The following is a 17,066-nucleotide window of genomic DNA, read 5'->3' on the forward strand; positions in this document are numbered from 1 at the left end:
GTGGTACATTTTGTCACAGGATCACTGAATCTGTGCAAGAGTGTTACAGAGATGCTCAACGAACTCCAGTGTTAGGTGCTACAAGAGATGTGCTGAGCATTACTGAGAGGTTTACTATACAAATTTCAAGAGAGTACTTTCTGGGAAGAGTCGGACAGCATACTACTTCCTCCCAAATACATCTTGCGAAATGACCACAATGAGAAAATTCAAGAATTTAGAACTAATACAGAGAACTACTGATGATTATTTTTCCAATATGCCATTAGTGAATAGAACAGGAAAGCAGGGATCAGTTAGTGGTACCATAAGTACCCTCCACTTGAGGAGTATTGATATAGCTGCAGATGTAGACAGATATAGTAACAGTTATGATGTTTTATAAAGTAGTGTTGTCCCCGTATTACAGTAGAGAAGTGAGTTGCAGGTTTCTTGCTAACAACAAGAAAGTAAATTCCAGGGGCAAAAGCCTTATGCATGAAGTACAGAAGAAGAGGAAGAAGAAGAAGGATGAAGAGAGAAAAAAAGTGGAAAAACAAGAAGACGTTGCAGTGCTTTTTTCTTTTTATTTGAACACAATACTCAGCTACACTATTTACTGCAGTTATTGTGTGTCAGTAACTTATGGAAATTGGATCTACAACAAAGTTTTCAATAGCTGTTGCTCTAAACTCTTCTGTCCTTACTTGGAACTTCCATTTGAGCAATTAAAGCAATTTTATTTACTTAGCCATTTGCTTTTCCTTTTTTTTATGTAATGATATGATGTTTACTTGTATCTGTTTAAATATATCTGTTCAATTTTTGTAGTTTTCAAGTAGTATTCAGATAACCATAACATGGCTATTGATAATTAACTATTGTGCTTTAAGACACTGATATTAGAAATTTATAACCATTATTTCAAAAACTACATTTACTATATAACTCTGTCAGTCCTAATCAGTTATTCTAAAAATGTCAAAGAAAATGAAATCATTAGACTGGTTAGATAACTGCTTTCATAAGACTGAATAATACAGCATGCAAGTAATATCTTGTAAAAAGCATTCACATGCTGACCATACAATGCACAAGGGCAAGGAAGATATACGGGCAACTGTGAATTCAGTCTTCTATTTCCCACCTGTTGTAAACAAGGGAGCAAACTTCTTATAAAATTTAGGTTCATTTCCTTTGGTAGTAAACAATTTGAAACAAAGAATTTTACCACAAAGTGTACCATTTTGATAACTTAAAACATACTTCGTTATTTTACAAAGCTGTTTAAGTTATAAGTAAAGCCAATCAACAGTCGAGTTAACACTTGATTTACATCATTATAAAACATGTACCAACATAACAAAAACAATATTTCATTCATATCTCTATTATCTCTGCACTGTCAGAGAACTTAGGATCTTTCCCTTGTAAATGAAAGTCAGTTTGTGCATCAAAAGAATATTAAAGCCCACCCAAAACTGAACTCTGTCCCTATGAAATACTTTCCAAGGACTTGCTGCCCACAACTATGGAGTAAATTGGTGTGTTCCTAGTTTTACTGAGAACTAGAAAGCAAGGAAGACCTGGTTTAACTCCCTATTGATAAATAGGCCATTTGAGTATATACTCAATTTGGACCAGGATAAGGAAAGAAATTGTCCTATCTGTTTAGGGAGACCATTCTGGTATTCATCTTAAATGCTTTAGGCAATCTCAAGAAGTTAAATCTAGATGACTGTAGTTGAGAGATCAAAGAATGTGGTGAGATAATTCATGGCTCTTGCGCCATGATAATGCTCCTGCACATTCATCCCTGTTGGTAAGCGAGTATTGCACAAAAAATGAAATCACAGATATTCGGATAAAAAGGTAGCTTCTATGTGATGAGTAGCAATCTGTCCTAATATTCAAGTTACTACTTCATCCCAGATTTTCTAGTGTGATTATTTCCAGTCATTCAGAGTATAAGTACCATTTCTTCTATTTTGGTCTGAATACCTACTGTAGCTGCTTTGCAAATTTCCATGCCATATTAATTTGCCATGAATCGTATACTCCATGCTGTCAGTAAAATATGATGGAAAATTCTAGGTTGTTTATACTTATCTGAGTATAGTTACCTTTCCAAAAAGAAAAGTCAGTTCCTTATGGAAAATAAACAATAAGACAAAGCACTGTTACAGAACAGAGATCTGTCACATGAGAGACTCAAAAAGTTTAATTGAAACTGAAGGAAAATACTTCTGATAGTTGCTAACTCTCATATACAAATGCAAGGCTGTAAGTTAACAAAAAGAGAACTAAAACTGGCTGTGGTTTACATTGGCAATTTATTATTTATTTACATCAAAGCATCTAACTTCAGGATAAAAGATACAAACATATATAGGTCTGTTCAAAAATTCCTGGAACTCTGTCCACAAAATTTTTGTACGCTTACCTTTTACTTATTGTGCATGGTCTGCTTCGAAATACTCTCCTCCACAATTGATACACCACTCCCTACACTGTTTCGACATTGGGAAGCAGTCTTGGTATGCCTCTTGCTGAATCATGAATTTTCTTTTATCTCGTGTACCACTGCAAATCTTCATCCTTTCAATGGGGTTATCAACTCTGAAAGCAATAAAAAGTCTGCAGGGGCCATGTTTCGAGAGTATGGAGGATGAGGCGGCACAGTGATTTTGTTTTTTGTGCAATACTCACATAGCAACAGGGATGAATGTGTAGGAGCATTATCATGGTGCAAGAGCTATGAATTATCTCACTACATTTCAGGCCATTTCCTTCTCACATTTTCTTGCAGACGTCGCAACACATCCTGATAACATGATCAATTAACTGTTTGTTCCTGTGGCATGAATTCATGATGAACTAATTCTTCAAAGTCAATGAAAACTATCAGCATGGTTTTGACATTTCACCCAACCTGACGAGCTTTTTCTGGTCTAGGATAACCTTTCCCAACCCAGTGTGAAGATTGAATCTTGGTCTCAAAATTATAATAGTAGACTCACATCTCATCACCAGTTGTGATTCTTTTAAGGACTGTCTCATTCTCATTTGCGCAATCCAAAAGCTCTTCACAGGTTGCGAGGCAAAGGTCTTTCTGGTATTGACTCATGAGCCGTAGGACGAACTTGCTGGCAACACAATGCATTCCAATATGCTATGTCAGGATTTCATGACATGATCCAACTGAACTGTTACATTCTTCTGAAATCTCTCGGACAGTCTGTCTTTGATTAACACACACAATTTTGTTGATTTTCCTGACATAATCGTCATTGGTAGATGTCAAAGGGCATCCTGAACAAGGGTCACCTTTAACTTCCATCCAGCCATTTTTAAACCATGTGAACCATTCGTAACACTGAACATGGCTTAAGCACTCATCATTTTAGGCTTCCTGCATCATTTGGTGTGTGTCTGTAAAGGTTTTCTTGAGTTTCACACAAAATTTAACACAGATGTGTTGCTCCTCTAACTCCCTGCCATCTCAGCATTTACATACTGTGCATCACAATGTTCCACTCAATGCAGCACTGAAAAAGTAACAGACAAACAACAAAGAAACTGCTGGAAATTACAGATGCTTGTGCAGAAATGCCAACGGCATTCGCTCCAACACACCATTGGTGGGAAATTACGAATGTTCCGGAATTTCTTGAACAGACCTCGTACATACAGACATACTTAATAATGTACATATAAGTGGTTAGTTAAAAAAATTGAAGACAATGTTACAGCTTTCAGCTCATAGTCTACATTGGTATATATTAGAAGAATGTTGAATAAAAGAAATAAAGACAAAGATTAAAATCTAAGCAACTTTAGCCTAGTATTTGGCTGTCATAATGGCTTCAGAGTTTGTTGCCATTTGGTCATCAATGGTATGTCTTGCAGTATGTATCCTACATTGCTATAAGTACTCCATAGTTTGTTGAACATCATAGTCACAAAGTGTCAATGATGTAGGATAACCCCATTTCTGCAAATTCTCTTTTGACCTTGCGACCCCAGTTCTGAGCCTGTTCAGAGTTCCTACATTCACCATTCTTCAGTGAAACCATCAGCTAGATTTTCTGATAATATCACCTAGAGGTGTTCAGACATCATCTCCCACATAGATAGTCAGGAACGTGTCTGTAAGACAGTGTTGTCTGTTGTCCTCATGAAACTTTTTCTGAGCATCAGTCAGGAAGGAGGGGGATGGTGGCCATATAATGGGTATTTATTGGTGGTTGGTACCTTGTACCATTCTCTGTATGCAGCTATCTCACACCTCTTGCCTAGAGGGGCAATTTCAGCTTAATGCTACTGTTTATCCCATGGTGTATGCTTCTGACTTTCAATAATTAGTTTGCATGAATTATTAAAAGTGATATCCACTTGGTTAGTGTGTCTAGAATTATGCCAAACAAGGCTAGCATTTTCACCTGCAGTGCAACACAAAGACAAATCTGTAGTTTTAACTGTTTTTGCTGTTGCATCCCAGGATGGAATTTTCTGCAATATGTTGTTTTATTTTACACTAATGCAATGCTGCTTGAAAGCATGTGCACAGTCAAGAGAGATCCCAAGATATTTGGGCTAAAAACTGTGTTCCACTTGCACTTCTTTCCAAGTCACCTGAAATTTCCTAAGGGCCTGACTGTCACTCAGATTGTGTTTTTGCTGGAATCTGGTATTAACTGGTTCTTACAGCAGTATTTGTTTAATTCCTTCAAGTCATTATTAAGATTTAGTTATGCCTATTCAAAGGCCTCACTCTGAGAACAGATGGTGAGATCATTGACATGGATGAAGCTTCATGTGTTATTAGGCAAAGGGATAAATATTAAATAACAGAGAACCAAGAAAAACTGCCCTGTGGAAATTCTCTGTTTTGGACCCTCTGTTAACTGTGCTGATCTTGAAATGTTATGAAAAACCTTATAATTTGTAGGAGATCTTTAATTATTTATGTAAGAAGGTGATTTTTAGTTATTCCATACACTTGTGGCAGGAGTATTTGGTTGACGATCATGTCACAAGCTGCTGTTAGATCAATAAATGCTAACTCAGTGATATCCTTGTCTCAAAACCATATCAGTATGCTGGGTTAGATTTAATACCTGTGCTTTTGAGTCCTTACCTGTTCTAAATCCAGGTTTCTGTGGGATTATGAGAGATTCAACTGCTTTTAAGAGTCAGTTATGTGTCATTTTTTCAAAGATCTTGTACACAAGACATAGAATTGAGATTAGTAAGTAACTCCTTGGGTCTTCAACTTGTTTACCTGGATTCAGAAAGGCAAATACAAGAGATTTCCTACACAAGTTTGAGATCCAACAAAGTTGTTGAGACAATTTTCAAAGAAACATAGGAGACAGTCATGCATTTCTGGACCAAGATGTTTTATTTGTTTGACAGTTATTTCATCCAAGCCAGCAGCAATGCCAACTTCAGCACCTGATATCATCCTCTTGGGTTGTTCTTGAATAAATAGTTGAGAAAGATCATTTAATTACACATACAAAGATTTGGATAATTTAGTTGAAGACTTATGAATGTGACCATCTGGTTTACCATTCTTAAGCAGCTTATTAGCAGTTTGATCAGCAGAAATGTGGCATATACAGATCTCTTAACCAGGTAATTAAATAATCTCCTCAGCAGTGTCCATGCCCTTTGACTACTTCTGGTCATATCTACGAGGGGGTACCTAAAAATATAAAATTGCCATAGGAGGAACTTCTGAAGTATGCATTTCTGTCCTAGGAGTATATAATGCAAGTCATTGCCAGTTCTGTGCCACCTGTGTTGTTGACCTGGCTTATTTGCAGTGATTGTTTTTACTAGCACCGCTTTGTTCTAGTTTTGTTTTTCATGATGGGAAGTGTAAGTGAACAATGTGTGGCTATGAAAGTTTGTTTTCTACTCAGTAAAAATTCTGCTGAAACTGCTTTAATGTTGTAAACAGCTTACCAAAATGACACTATGAGAAAAACTCAGGGGTACAAGTGGTTTGCTCAATTTAAAAATGGCAACATGTTCATTGATGACAAACCTCATTCTGGATAGAATGAAATTTTCGCTCTACAGCAGAGTGTGTGCTGATATGAAACTTCCTGGCACATTAAAACTGTGTGCCGGACCGAGACTCGAACTCGGGACCTTTGCCTTTCGCAGGCAAGTGCTCTACCAACTGAGCTACCCAAACATGACTCATGCCGCGTCCTCACAGCTTTAATTCCGCCAGCTGTGAGGACGGGGCGTGAGTCGTGCTTGGGTAGCTCAGTTGGTAGAGCACTTGCCTGCGAAAGGCAAAGGTCCTGAGTTCAAGTCTCGGTCTGGCACACAGTTTTAATCTGCCAGTAAGTCTCATTCTGGATGTCCATCAGTTGCCCAAATCAATGAAAATATTGAAAAAATCTGAGGGTCTGTGCTCACAGACCATCAATGGGCAATTGATCAACTGTCAGAGATTAGTGGGTTATCTTGGAGCTTGGTTCAGTGAATTTTACTGGAAGATTTGGGAATGGAAAGGATTGCTGCCAAGTTTCTTCTTTGGGTTCTGACTGGCAATCAAAAGGAATGTCGAGTTGAAACATGTTGTGCTTTGAAACGACAGCTTGAAACTAATTCAGATTTTCTGTCAAAGGTCATTTCTGGTGATGAGTCATAATACTATGGTTATGACCCAATAACAAAGTAACAGTCAAGTCAATGCAAGACGTCATTGTCACCCGTCCAAAAGAATGTCATCAAGTCAAATCAAACATCAAACCAATGCCGACTTGTCTGATGCCAAGGGTATAGTTCAGTCAGAGTTTGTTCCCCCAGGTCAGACTATTAATTGAACATTTTATTTTGAAGTTTTAAGAATATTACAAAACAGTGTTCATCAAAAAAGACCTGATTTGTGGCAGAAAGAGGACTGGTTCTTCCACAACAACACACCTACCACAAAGCCATCTCTGTTAGACAATTTTTGGCTAAACATGGCATGATTCCACTGCCCCACACACCTTACTTGCCTGACCTGGCCCTGTGAGACTTCTTGTTTCCGCGCATGAAAATGGGTGTGAAAGGACACCAATTTGACAACATTGAAGAGGTAAAGAAAAAACAAGGAAGGAACTGTCAGCCATTTCTAAAGATGGCTACAAAAATGTTTTGAACAGTGGAAGCACTGGTGAGACAAATATATTAGTTGTAATGGAGAATATTTTTAAGGGGATATGGTTGTTTCGTAAACAACTTGAAAATATGTAACTTTTAAATAATAATTCTGGTTTCTGTTGGATATCCCCTTTCAGATTTTCCAAAAGTTCTATCCACTTCTCTCTATTAGATCTCCATACTTTTAAACAGAACAGTAAGGATGCTGGTGACAAGGTATAGCTGAGGATTGGGCACAGTAATCAAAACTTAATATCTTTGCGTATGGCACAGCAAAGAGGCAGCCTTGTTGGGAATTAAAAAAGTGAAATGCAAATAATGACTCAATATCTGTTCTTTTTAGTTCTAATTACAAAATAATTTCACTGAACTGTTCTGTTATATACAAGTAACTTACTGTCACTATAAAACAGACTACTTCTTCCAATATATTTCTGTCTTGCAATATCCAAGTTGCACCTGCCAATGCAAAAAAGATTATAAGAATTATTTTCCATAAAAGAAAACTTATATTGCCATTGTGAAACAATGAGCCCTTGAAGCTATTAAGACACCCAGAACACAACCCAATATATATAATTTATACACACATGCTGGTGTGCTGGATGGTGAAAATGACATACATGTTCTCCCATACATTCTCTGTTTGGTTGCTAGCTACAGCAAAAACTGTTCACTTTGCAATGATTTGGGAGTACTGTCCTGATACCCATTGTGTTCTGAAGAAGTTATTAACCAAATCAGAAAAAAAACATTTAAGTGTGAGCATAAGTTCACTATTGCACCAGTAATACATGTGAATGAAACAGATCTTTCTCTTCCTTATACAAATAGTAGTAATATTGCACTGCATGTAATGGCAACAGATAATACTTATGCACCTCTCTGAAAATTTATTTTTCCATTTTTTTCCATCAGATGGGTACACTGTATCTGATGTTGTAATGTACTGGAAGGAGACACCAGTACGAGGAGTGGAGGAGGCAGAACTACCTCAGTTCACAATTGTTGGATATGGAACCAATGACCGCAAAGAAAGACTGGCAACTGGGAACTATCAGCGACTTTCCTTATCCTTCAAACTTCAGAGAAACATTGGTTATTTCATATTTCAGACATATCTTCCTTCAATATTAATTGTTATGCTGTCATGGGTATCTTTCTGGATCAATCACGAAGCAACCAGTGCTCGTGTAGCATTAGGTAAGTTTTCTGCTTACAATGCTACATTTTTAAAAGAGACAGGCAGGTGCTTTCCTGCTTTGTTGGTGAGTCAGTACTTGGTAGTTTTACACAATGTCAGTGCCTTATTCACTAATTCTGCATGTTGCACAATATTTTTGTGTGCAAATTGTAGTTCACTGAAGAGCTATTTCAAGCTGTGGTATTTATTTCTGAATGTCTGTTATTTGCTTTCTTTAATTAATGATTTGGAACTTTGTTAAACAAAATATGTTTCTATAATTATATCCAAATTTCCTTGAAAATGCTCAGTAAGCAAATCTCATTCTATTGCTCACAGATCTTATAATCGTGACTTTCACACTGGATGAGCCATTTCCTTCAGTTTCATGATTAATTCATAACAATGATCACATTACATAAAACCAGTTATCCTATGATTAATAAACCAACTTTTTACTTTCCTTTGTATAGCATACCCTATGCATGCCTGTCTCCAGCAGCTGCGTACTACACTCAGCTCCCTTCTTAGCAGCTTCTGGCTTCATCCCTGTTAATATAAGAGGACCTACTGCAGTGGAGATATGATTTGCAACAATCGAAAAAAAAAAAATATATGGAACTCCCAAAATAGGTCAGCTATCTGACAAATATATTTATGTAGGAAGTAATTGAAATAATTCCTCATGAGTGACCAGAAGTAGGCACAAGATAATAACAGTTTCCACCTGCCTCAACTATATGATGTTTAGTGTTCTGTGTAAAAATGCAGAAGATCAACCTGAATCAGTTATCCTAAGTGCTTAAGTTTATCTTCAGATCCTAACGTGGTGGTGCAAAACTGGCTATGCCATTAGGAAGGTTTTCTAGTTCTTCCCCTGTGAACACCACTCAATGAAGTAGTATATATTTTTTTAAAAAAGTCTTTTAGACGCACTTTTCTGCAACATATCATATATAAAATTACTGTTGTAATAGTACCAAAACAAATTAATAAGTGTCATGCAAAATACAATCTGACAGGCAAAACAACACATTTATTTGTTGAAAATAGGAAGTGGAATTATTTCATCTCAAGTATTTAATAATAAATCTCATAAATTAATATTACTATTTTTCTGTAGTTAATTACGGTTCATTTGGATTATGATACTCATTGAGCTGTATAAGGAGGCCAAGTCACCCTGCTAAGTATTTGTCAAATGACCCAGTTATTTGTGGATACAGCCAAAATTTCCTTCAGACCAGGTCATGTTGCAAAAGTATTGAGGCAGTGCTAGTGAGATTTAAAATTAAGGTGGTGTCATTGTTGAGATCAGATCACATCTTGTACAATAAAAGAAAAAAAATCATTAAATAATGCAGTCTCTTTTTCATTCTTTTAATGTACGCTCTTTGTAAAAATAAATAAAATGAAGTAAAAAAGGAGACATCCAAAATTGCACCTGTCAAACATCCATGTACATATATGTGACTTTAGGAAGAAAATAGGAATTTCTGGTGACCTATGAAACAAATTTTAACAGTATGATTGCATGGGAGTAGCACATATTTTTAAATCTTAAAGTGTCTCCACACACAAGAAACTAAATGCTTAGAGACAACTAAATATGTAACTATGTAAGGAGTAAACAGCATTTGAAAAGGATCCAGTCATTTTCAGCCAGTTAAATTAAACACTGGTTCAAGGAGCTGTTATGGTAATGTAATAATTTGATATACAGAGGTCGGTAGTAACAGCTGTATCTGCAATCTTAGAGATTTTTAGGTAATTATCTGAAACACATAATGGAGTGCACCAGACAAAATTTTATATTCTTTATTTGCATTCAGATTGTTGATTGCTGTCATTGCAGTAATAAGACTGGTAAGAATGGGATTGTGATGACTGAGATAACAAATGAGAATCAGTTGATCTACTGACCTATTGGGATCATGTACCAACTTCAGTTTCTGTTCCTCCTTTGTTGTTTCCTTTTTATCAAGTAAACATTGATCCTATCCCCATGTTGTCTATCACTTTATTCTACCCATGCAAATGGTTCAAATGGCTCTAAGCACTATGGGACTAAACATCTGAGGTCATCAGTCCTCCTACCTATACAGTTCCTGATTTCTTACTTTTTTTGTCTCAGGAGCTTACTAAATTTACTACTTCATTTTTAGTACAGTTCCTTTGTATTATTTCTGCTTGTTAGATTTATTTATTTCTAGCTCTTTTTTTTAATCTGTAACCCGTGTTATTGCTTACTTCTTTTTCTAGAAATACATGAATATTTTGGAAAGAACAATAATTCAATTGAGCTGGAGACATACAGTAATTGACTGTTCTGAAAATAATTTATTATCCAGCACAATCATACTAAATTAAACAACATTACTAATTTTGTCTTTCAGACCATAAAAATTTGGCCCAACTCTAATAATACAAAAGTAGTATTCAGTACACAGGTGGAAGTTCCTTTGCCATGTAAAGATGCTTTACCTGATAATATATACAGTAGTAATTTCATTATGCATTTGAACATCGGATATCTATTTGAAGGAATGATGAGCAAGCTTTATGATATGCAAATTCCGTGAGGAAGTATGAAAGAGTCAGTAAAGGTAATATCTCTTAATGAACATTGGCTTAAAACTGAAAATATCAATCTCCTCAACACACTTCCAGGCTACAAACTAGCCATCAGCTTTTGTAGAACTAACAAGTATGGAGGCTCATTCATATTAATCCATTCCCATGGTGAACTTTGAAATGAGACAGAATTTTAGCTATCTAAATGAAAATGTTCTTGTCATTAAGATAGAAAGTATTCATAAGCGTGTAATCAGAATAATAGCTGGAGCCCACCCAAGATCACCTTGCAGACATTTATTTGAGGAACTCGTGATATTCACAGTACCTTTGCAATACATATATTCACTTATGAAATTTGTCACTAATAACCCATCCCAATTCAAAAATAACAGCAAAGTGCATAGCGACAACACTAGAAGAAAGGATGATATTCACTATTCTGGACTAAATCTCACTTTGGCACAGAAAGGGGTAAATTATGCTGCCACAAAAATCTTTGGTCATTTGCCAAATAGTATTAAAAGTCTGACAGACAACCAACCAACATTTAAAAGCAAATTAAAAGAATTTATGAATGACAACTCCTTCTATTCAATAGACAAATTCTTAGATATGAAGTAGTAACTGTATAAAAAAACTTAATTAATTAATTATTTTCTGTAAAGAAAACTTATGTTAAAGTGACACATTCCACATCATTACAAAATGTTGTATTCATGATCTATGGGACAAGGATTAATGTATGTATATGAACTTACTTTTGAAAGTTGTTGTATATAATTTAAGGAGTATAACATGTTAATCATCAGTATATATCACATACCTGGGTACCATATAAGCTCTGTGCTTTTAGATAAATTTGAAACTCTGTTACATAAATTAAAAACTGAGAAACTGTGCAAGAAACTAGTTATACACTCCTGGAAATGAAAAAAGAACACATTGACACCGGTGTGTCAGACCCACCATACTTGCTCCGGACACTGCGAGAGGGCTGTACAAGCAATGATCACACGCACGGCACAGCAGACACACCAGGAACCGCGGTGTTGGCCGTCGAATGGCGCTAGCTGCGCAGCATTTGTGCACCGCCGCCGTCAGTGTCAGCCAGTTTGCCGTGGCATACGGAGCTCCATCGCAGTCTTTAACACTGGTAGCATGCCGCGACAGCGTGGACGTGAACCGTATGTGCAGTTGATGGACTTTGAGCGAGGGCGTATAGTGGGCATGCGGGAGGCCGGGTGGACGTACCGCCGAATTGCTCAACACGTGGGGCGTGAGGTCTCCACAGTACATCGATGTTGTCGCCAGTGGTCGGCGGAAGGTGCACGTGCCCGTCGACCTGGGACCGGACCGCAGCGACGCACGGATGCACGCCAAGACCGTAGGATCCTACGCAGTGCCGTAGGGGACCGCACCGCCACTTCCCAGCAAATTAGGGACACTGTTGCTCCTGGGGTATCGGCGAGGACCATTCGCAACCGTCTCCATGAAGCTGGGCTACGGTCCCGCACACCGTTAGGCCGTCTTCCGCTCACGCCCCAACATCGTGCAGCCCGCCTCCAGTGGTGTCGCGACAGGTGTGAATGGAGAGACGAATGGAGACGTGTCGTCTTCAGCGATGAGAGTCGCTTCTGCCTTGGTGCCAATGATGGTCGTATGCGTGTTTGGCGCCGTGCAGGTGAGCGCCACAATCAGGACTGCATACGACCGAGGCACACAGGGCCAACACCCGGCATCATGGTGTGGGGAGCGATCTCCTACACTGGCCGTACACCACTGGTGATCGTCGAGGGGACACTGAATAGTGCACGGTACATCCAAACCGTCATCGAACCCATTGTTCTACCATTCCTAGACCGGCAAGGGAACTTGCTGTTCCAACAGGACAATGCACGTCCGCATGTATCCCGTGCCACCCAACGTGCTCTAGAAGGTGTAAGTCAACTACCCTGGCCAGCAAGATCTCTGGATCTGTCCCCCATTGAGCATGTTTGGGACTGGATGAAGCGTCGTCTCACGCGGTCTGCACGTCCAGCACGAACGCTGGTCCAACTGAGGCGCCAGGTGGAAATGGCATGGCAAGCCGTTCCACAGGACTACATCCAGCATCTCTACGATCGTCTCCATGGGAGAATAGCAGCCTGCATTGCTGCGAAAGGTGGATATACACTGTACTAGTGCCGACATTGTGCATGCTCTGTTGCCTGTGTCTATGTGCCTGTGGTTCTGTCAGTGTGATCATGTGATGTATCTGACCCCAGGAATGTGTCAATAAAGTTTCCCCTTCCTGGGACAATGAATTCACGGTGTTCTTATTTCAATTTCCAGGAGTGTATGTGCTGACTGAAACATAGATATAAGAACTGATGACAAATCTGCTTCACATTTAAAGACTGGTAGACACAAATGGGCTAAATTTGAATTTTGACCTATGCACAAGAGTTGCAGTAACATGTCTTGATAATATTGTAAGTAGTCACAATTACAGCATCAAAGAAAAATGTATTTAATTTTAGGAATACCAGACAATGCAATACTATTTATGACATCATCAGAATGAAATTCAGGCTGCACAACAAATAGATGTAGGAATTCCTGCAAAGAAAATGTGGAGATGGTTTGATCAGTCAGCAAACCCACTTCAACAAATGACAACTACAATAACTTTGCAACCAAATTCATTAGCATGTTCAATGAATGCTTCCCTTTTATAACAGTATGGACTGAGTTGCATAAAAGTAGATCATGGGTAACAAAAGGAATTAGAGTGTCTACATCAAGAAGACAAAACAGCATATGGAGGCAAAAGTTAATTGAAATCCTAAATTTCTTAAATATGTTACCATATACAAAAAAAAAAAAAATTTGACAATGTAGTTAAACCAGCAAAGCATACTGCAAACAATACATGAATTAAAAAAAAATCCAATGCTGTTTACTCTGTTATAAGAAGTGAGTTTGGCAGTGAAATGAAGAGAATGTCCCTCTAAGCTAATGATAAATGGCAGGACAGTGCAGAGCCCAGTATCATATGTGACTCCTTCATTAGTTGTAACAAAATTGGTGACTCCACAACACTAAGTACAATTTCTAGCATGATGGAAAGAAATTCATTGGGTTTTCAATTTTCACCTGTTTCAAGCTCTGCTGTCATTAAAACAATAATGCACATAAAAATTTTAAATTCAGTTGGATTGGGATGAGGTTACCACTAGAATAATAAAATCAGTACATCATGTATTGCACACCCACTCTCCCTCATAACCAAGCAGTCTTTTGAAGAGAGGTGTTTTCCACATAAGTTAAACTATGCTAAGTTGTACCAGTTCACAAAAAGGGCAAATGAGATTAAATGGAAAACTATAGGCCTATCTCATTGTTACCAAATTTTTCAAAAATATTGGAAAGAGCTGTATGTGACCAGATAGAATGTCATAATTCATCCCACAATATTATTTTATGCAATCAATATGGTTTCAGGGAAGGCTCCAGCACAACCTATGCAAATGAATGTGGAGATATTTATTAAAAAACTAAGCCTCACTATTTGGTCAGTCAGCATACAAACTTCAACAAATGAGAACTACGATAACTTTTCAACCAAGTTCATAAGCATGAGTTAGCAGTTGTCTCAGTAATAAAGTGTGTATCAGGCATCTTTTGCAATCTTACCTAAGCCTTCAACACTGTAAATCATGACTGGCTTCTTCAAAAACTGTCTAGCTGTGGTTTTCAAGGAAAATCTCTTAGTTGGATGTTATCATACTTGGCAAAAAGAAAACAAAGAGTGCTTGTTCATAACAGTGGCAAGAAATTCTTTTCTGGCTAGAAACACATACAATTAGGTGTCACACACGGCTCAATATTCGGGCCACTACTATTTTTGTATGATATCAATGATATGCCATGCCAGGTTGAGATAGATACCATCCTCTATGCAGATGACTCAGCAATGATTGTCTGCTGTAAAACCAATGAAAATTTCATCCACTGTATTGAGTAGGCACTCGGGGAAATGGAGGCATAGGAAAAAATAATAATTTGAAATCAAACTTTGCAAATACAGAAATTTTTCACTTCACATTGAAACCATCAGCATGATATATAAGTGAAATAAGCTACACAGACAAAAAGCTGGAAACCACAAGCAGTGTCAAATTCTTTGGTGTGTTAATAAATAAAAATATGTTGTGGAGCAGTAATGTAGACAGAATTCTCAGTTGACTGAACAATATTGTGTATGTCATGAATGTCTTATCTAGTATCATTGACTTAGCAGTTAAAAAGCTGCGTATTATGCATATTTTGTTTCAGTAGTTAAGTATAGCAGAATTTTATGGGGGTCTGAGAAAAGTAATCTGTTCAGAGCCTTTAGACTACAAAAAAAAAATAATAATAATAATAATAATAAATAAATAAATAAATAAAAAATAAATCATTCAAGCCATGGTGAGAGCTAAAAAGAATCAATACTGCAAAACTTCAATTTGAAAAGCCTTACATGCTACCTACCAACAGACTCAACATATATGAAAAACTCCATACTACATGGGCATGAGCATGAAATTTATACATAAAATCTGTAAGATGAAAAGTGATCTTGAAAAATATTTTGAAAGTAACTGCTACTATAGTGTAGAAGATTTCTTGAATTATTACCATGTAATATAGTATCTCTCTAAAACATAACACCATATATGCCATAACCACAGATTTTTTTTGAAAAAAATGATAACCCTGTAAAGTAATACATATCTATGTCACCCTAGATTAGTTTATTAGTCTTAAAATTGACAAGTCATCTATGTCACAATGTTTTATTTATGAAGCATGTTATGTGATGATAAAAATTTGTTGTTGTTGTTAACACGTCATGGTTTGGTCATACCACTGAGGTAACCTCATTGTCAGTTATTGGCAATGTTGTGTCTTCAGTGATAGAACTGAACCATAATATGTATTTTGTAATCTGATGATAGCCAAAATAAGTCATATCATTTGCAATAAGTGTGACTGTGCCGCACAATAAATTATTTTCACAAGTGTATTTGTCTTGCTAGCTGGTTCTCATTCATTTGGTAGATGTGTCCAAAGAATATTAACCTTCTCTTTGCTATTAATTCTCATATTCTCTAAATACATGGTATCCACAATTAAAGTCCCAGTTTCAAAATGCTGTAAAAACAAAACCATTACTCAGAATGATGTCAAATTTGAACAGGATAGTATTAACACAGGGGGAAATGTCATGGGGGAAAAAACAAAAACTTTACCAACAGATGGCACCATGAGCATCTTATCATAAATGGGGTCAGCTACAAATGACAGGTGAATCACAATATGATGGCTGTGGCTTGATCCACACATTACATCATCTGCAATACCCAATGTGCATGACCACACAAGTTTGACAGTCAACAGTTGTTGCACAGTTAGTTAGGCAAGCCCATACACCACATCATGGATTTACCACACTGGATGGCAAAAATCACTTTTTAATTGTCCTGATGCTAAAAACTGCATAAAAAGGGGGGATCTGTTTCTAATTGTCATGAGACTGGTGCAAGATGCTTTCCAATTGTTTTCTGCCACAAGTTGAAACTGAGGAACAGCATGTCCCACAACAGACCAATTTGTCTCAGTGGGCACATAAAGAATGTGTTGTGCAATGCATGCCTTCAGTTCAGCTACATTTCTGATTGAAGCACTGAACACACCATCTTTCTGATAACCCCACAGCTAGAAGTCTTAAGGATTAAGATCAGCTGAACTATATGGCCAAACTATAGGAAAATAATGGCTGATAATTCTAGCATTTCTGAAATCCCTCTACAGCAGCCACTTCACTGTGCAATGTGTGGAGGAGTGCCATCTTGCATAAAAATGATGCTACCCACACATCGATGTTGTTGAAGGATTGGGATGACATTGATGTGTAGAAGACTCTTATAGCATTTACCAGTGACAGTACAGGTAACAGGACCCACAAGGATCAACTCAAAAAATATGGCCTTACAATAAGTGACGCCATCAGTCCATATCAGAGTCACCTTTGCACAATGAAATGCTAACAGTTAATGTGTGTGCAGACTTTCCATTGCCCATATTCTGCAGATTTGCATATTGACATGTTCTTGGGGATAGAAATGGGCTT

The 17,066-nt window shown here is 37.4% G+C and overlaps 1 protein-coding gene across 4 annotated transcripts in view; it reads left to right on the plus strand.

Annotated features, from left to right (window-relative positions):
• LOC126251947 (gamma-aminobutyric acid receptor subunit beta-like) overlaps nt 1–17,066 on the plus strand; it is a 315,792-nt gene that overhangs the window by 271,256 nt on the left and 27,470 nt on the right. For all 4 annotated transcript variants that reach the window (XM_049952708.1, XM_049952710.1, XM_049952709.1 and 1 more), the window contains exon 6: nt 8,068–8,352. In XM_049952708.1, the coding sequence (XP_049808665.1) occupies nt 8,068–8,352 (285 nt within the window). The remainder of the gene's footprint in view (nt 1–8,067; nt 8,353–17,066) is intronic.

Source organism: Schistocerca nitens, chromosome 4 (genome assembly GCF_023898315.1).
Source record: "Schistocerca nitens isolate TAMUIC-IGC-003100 chromosome 4, iqSchNite1.1, whole genome shotgun sequence".
Taxonomy (NCBI): Eukaryota; Metazoa; Arthropoda; class Insecta; order Orthoptera; family Acrididae; genus Schistocerca; species Schistocerca nitens.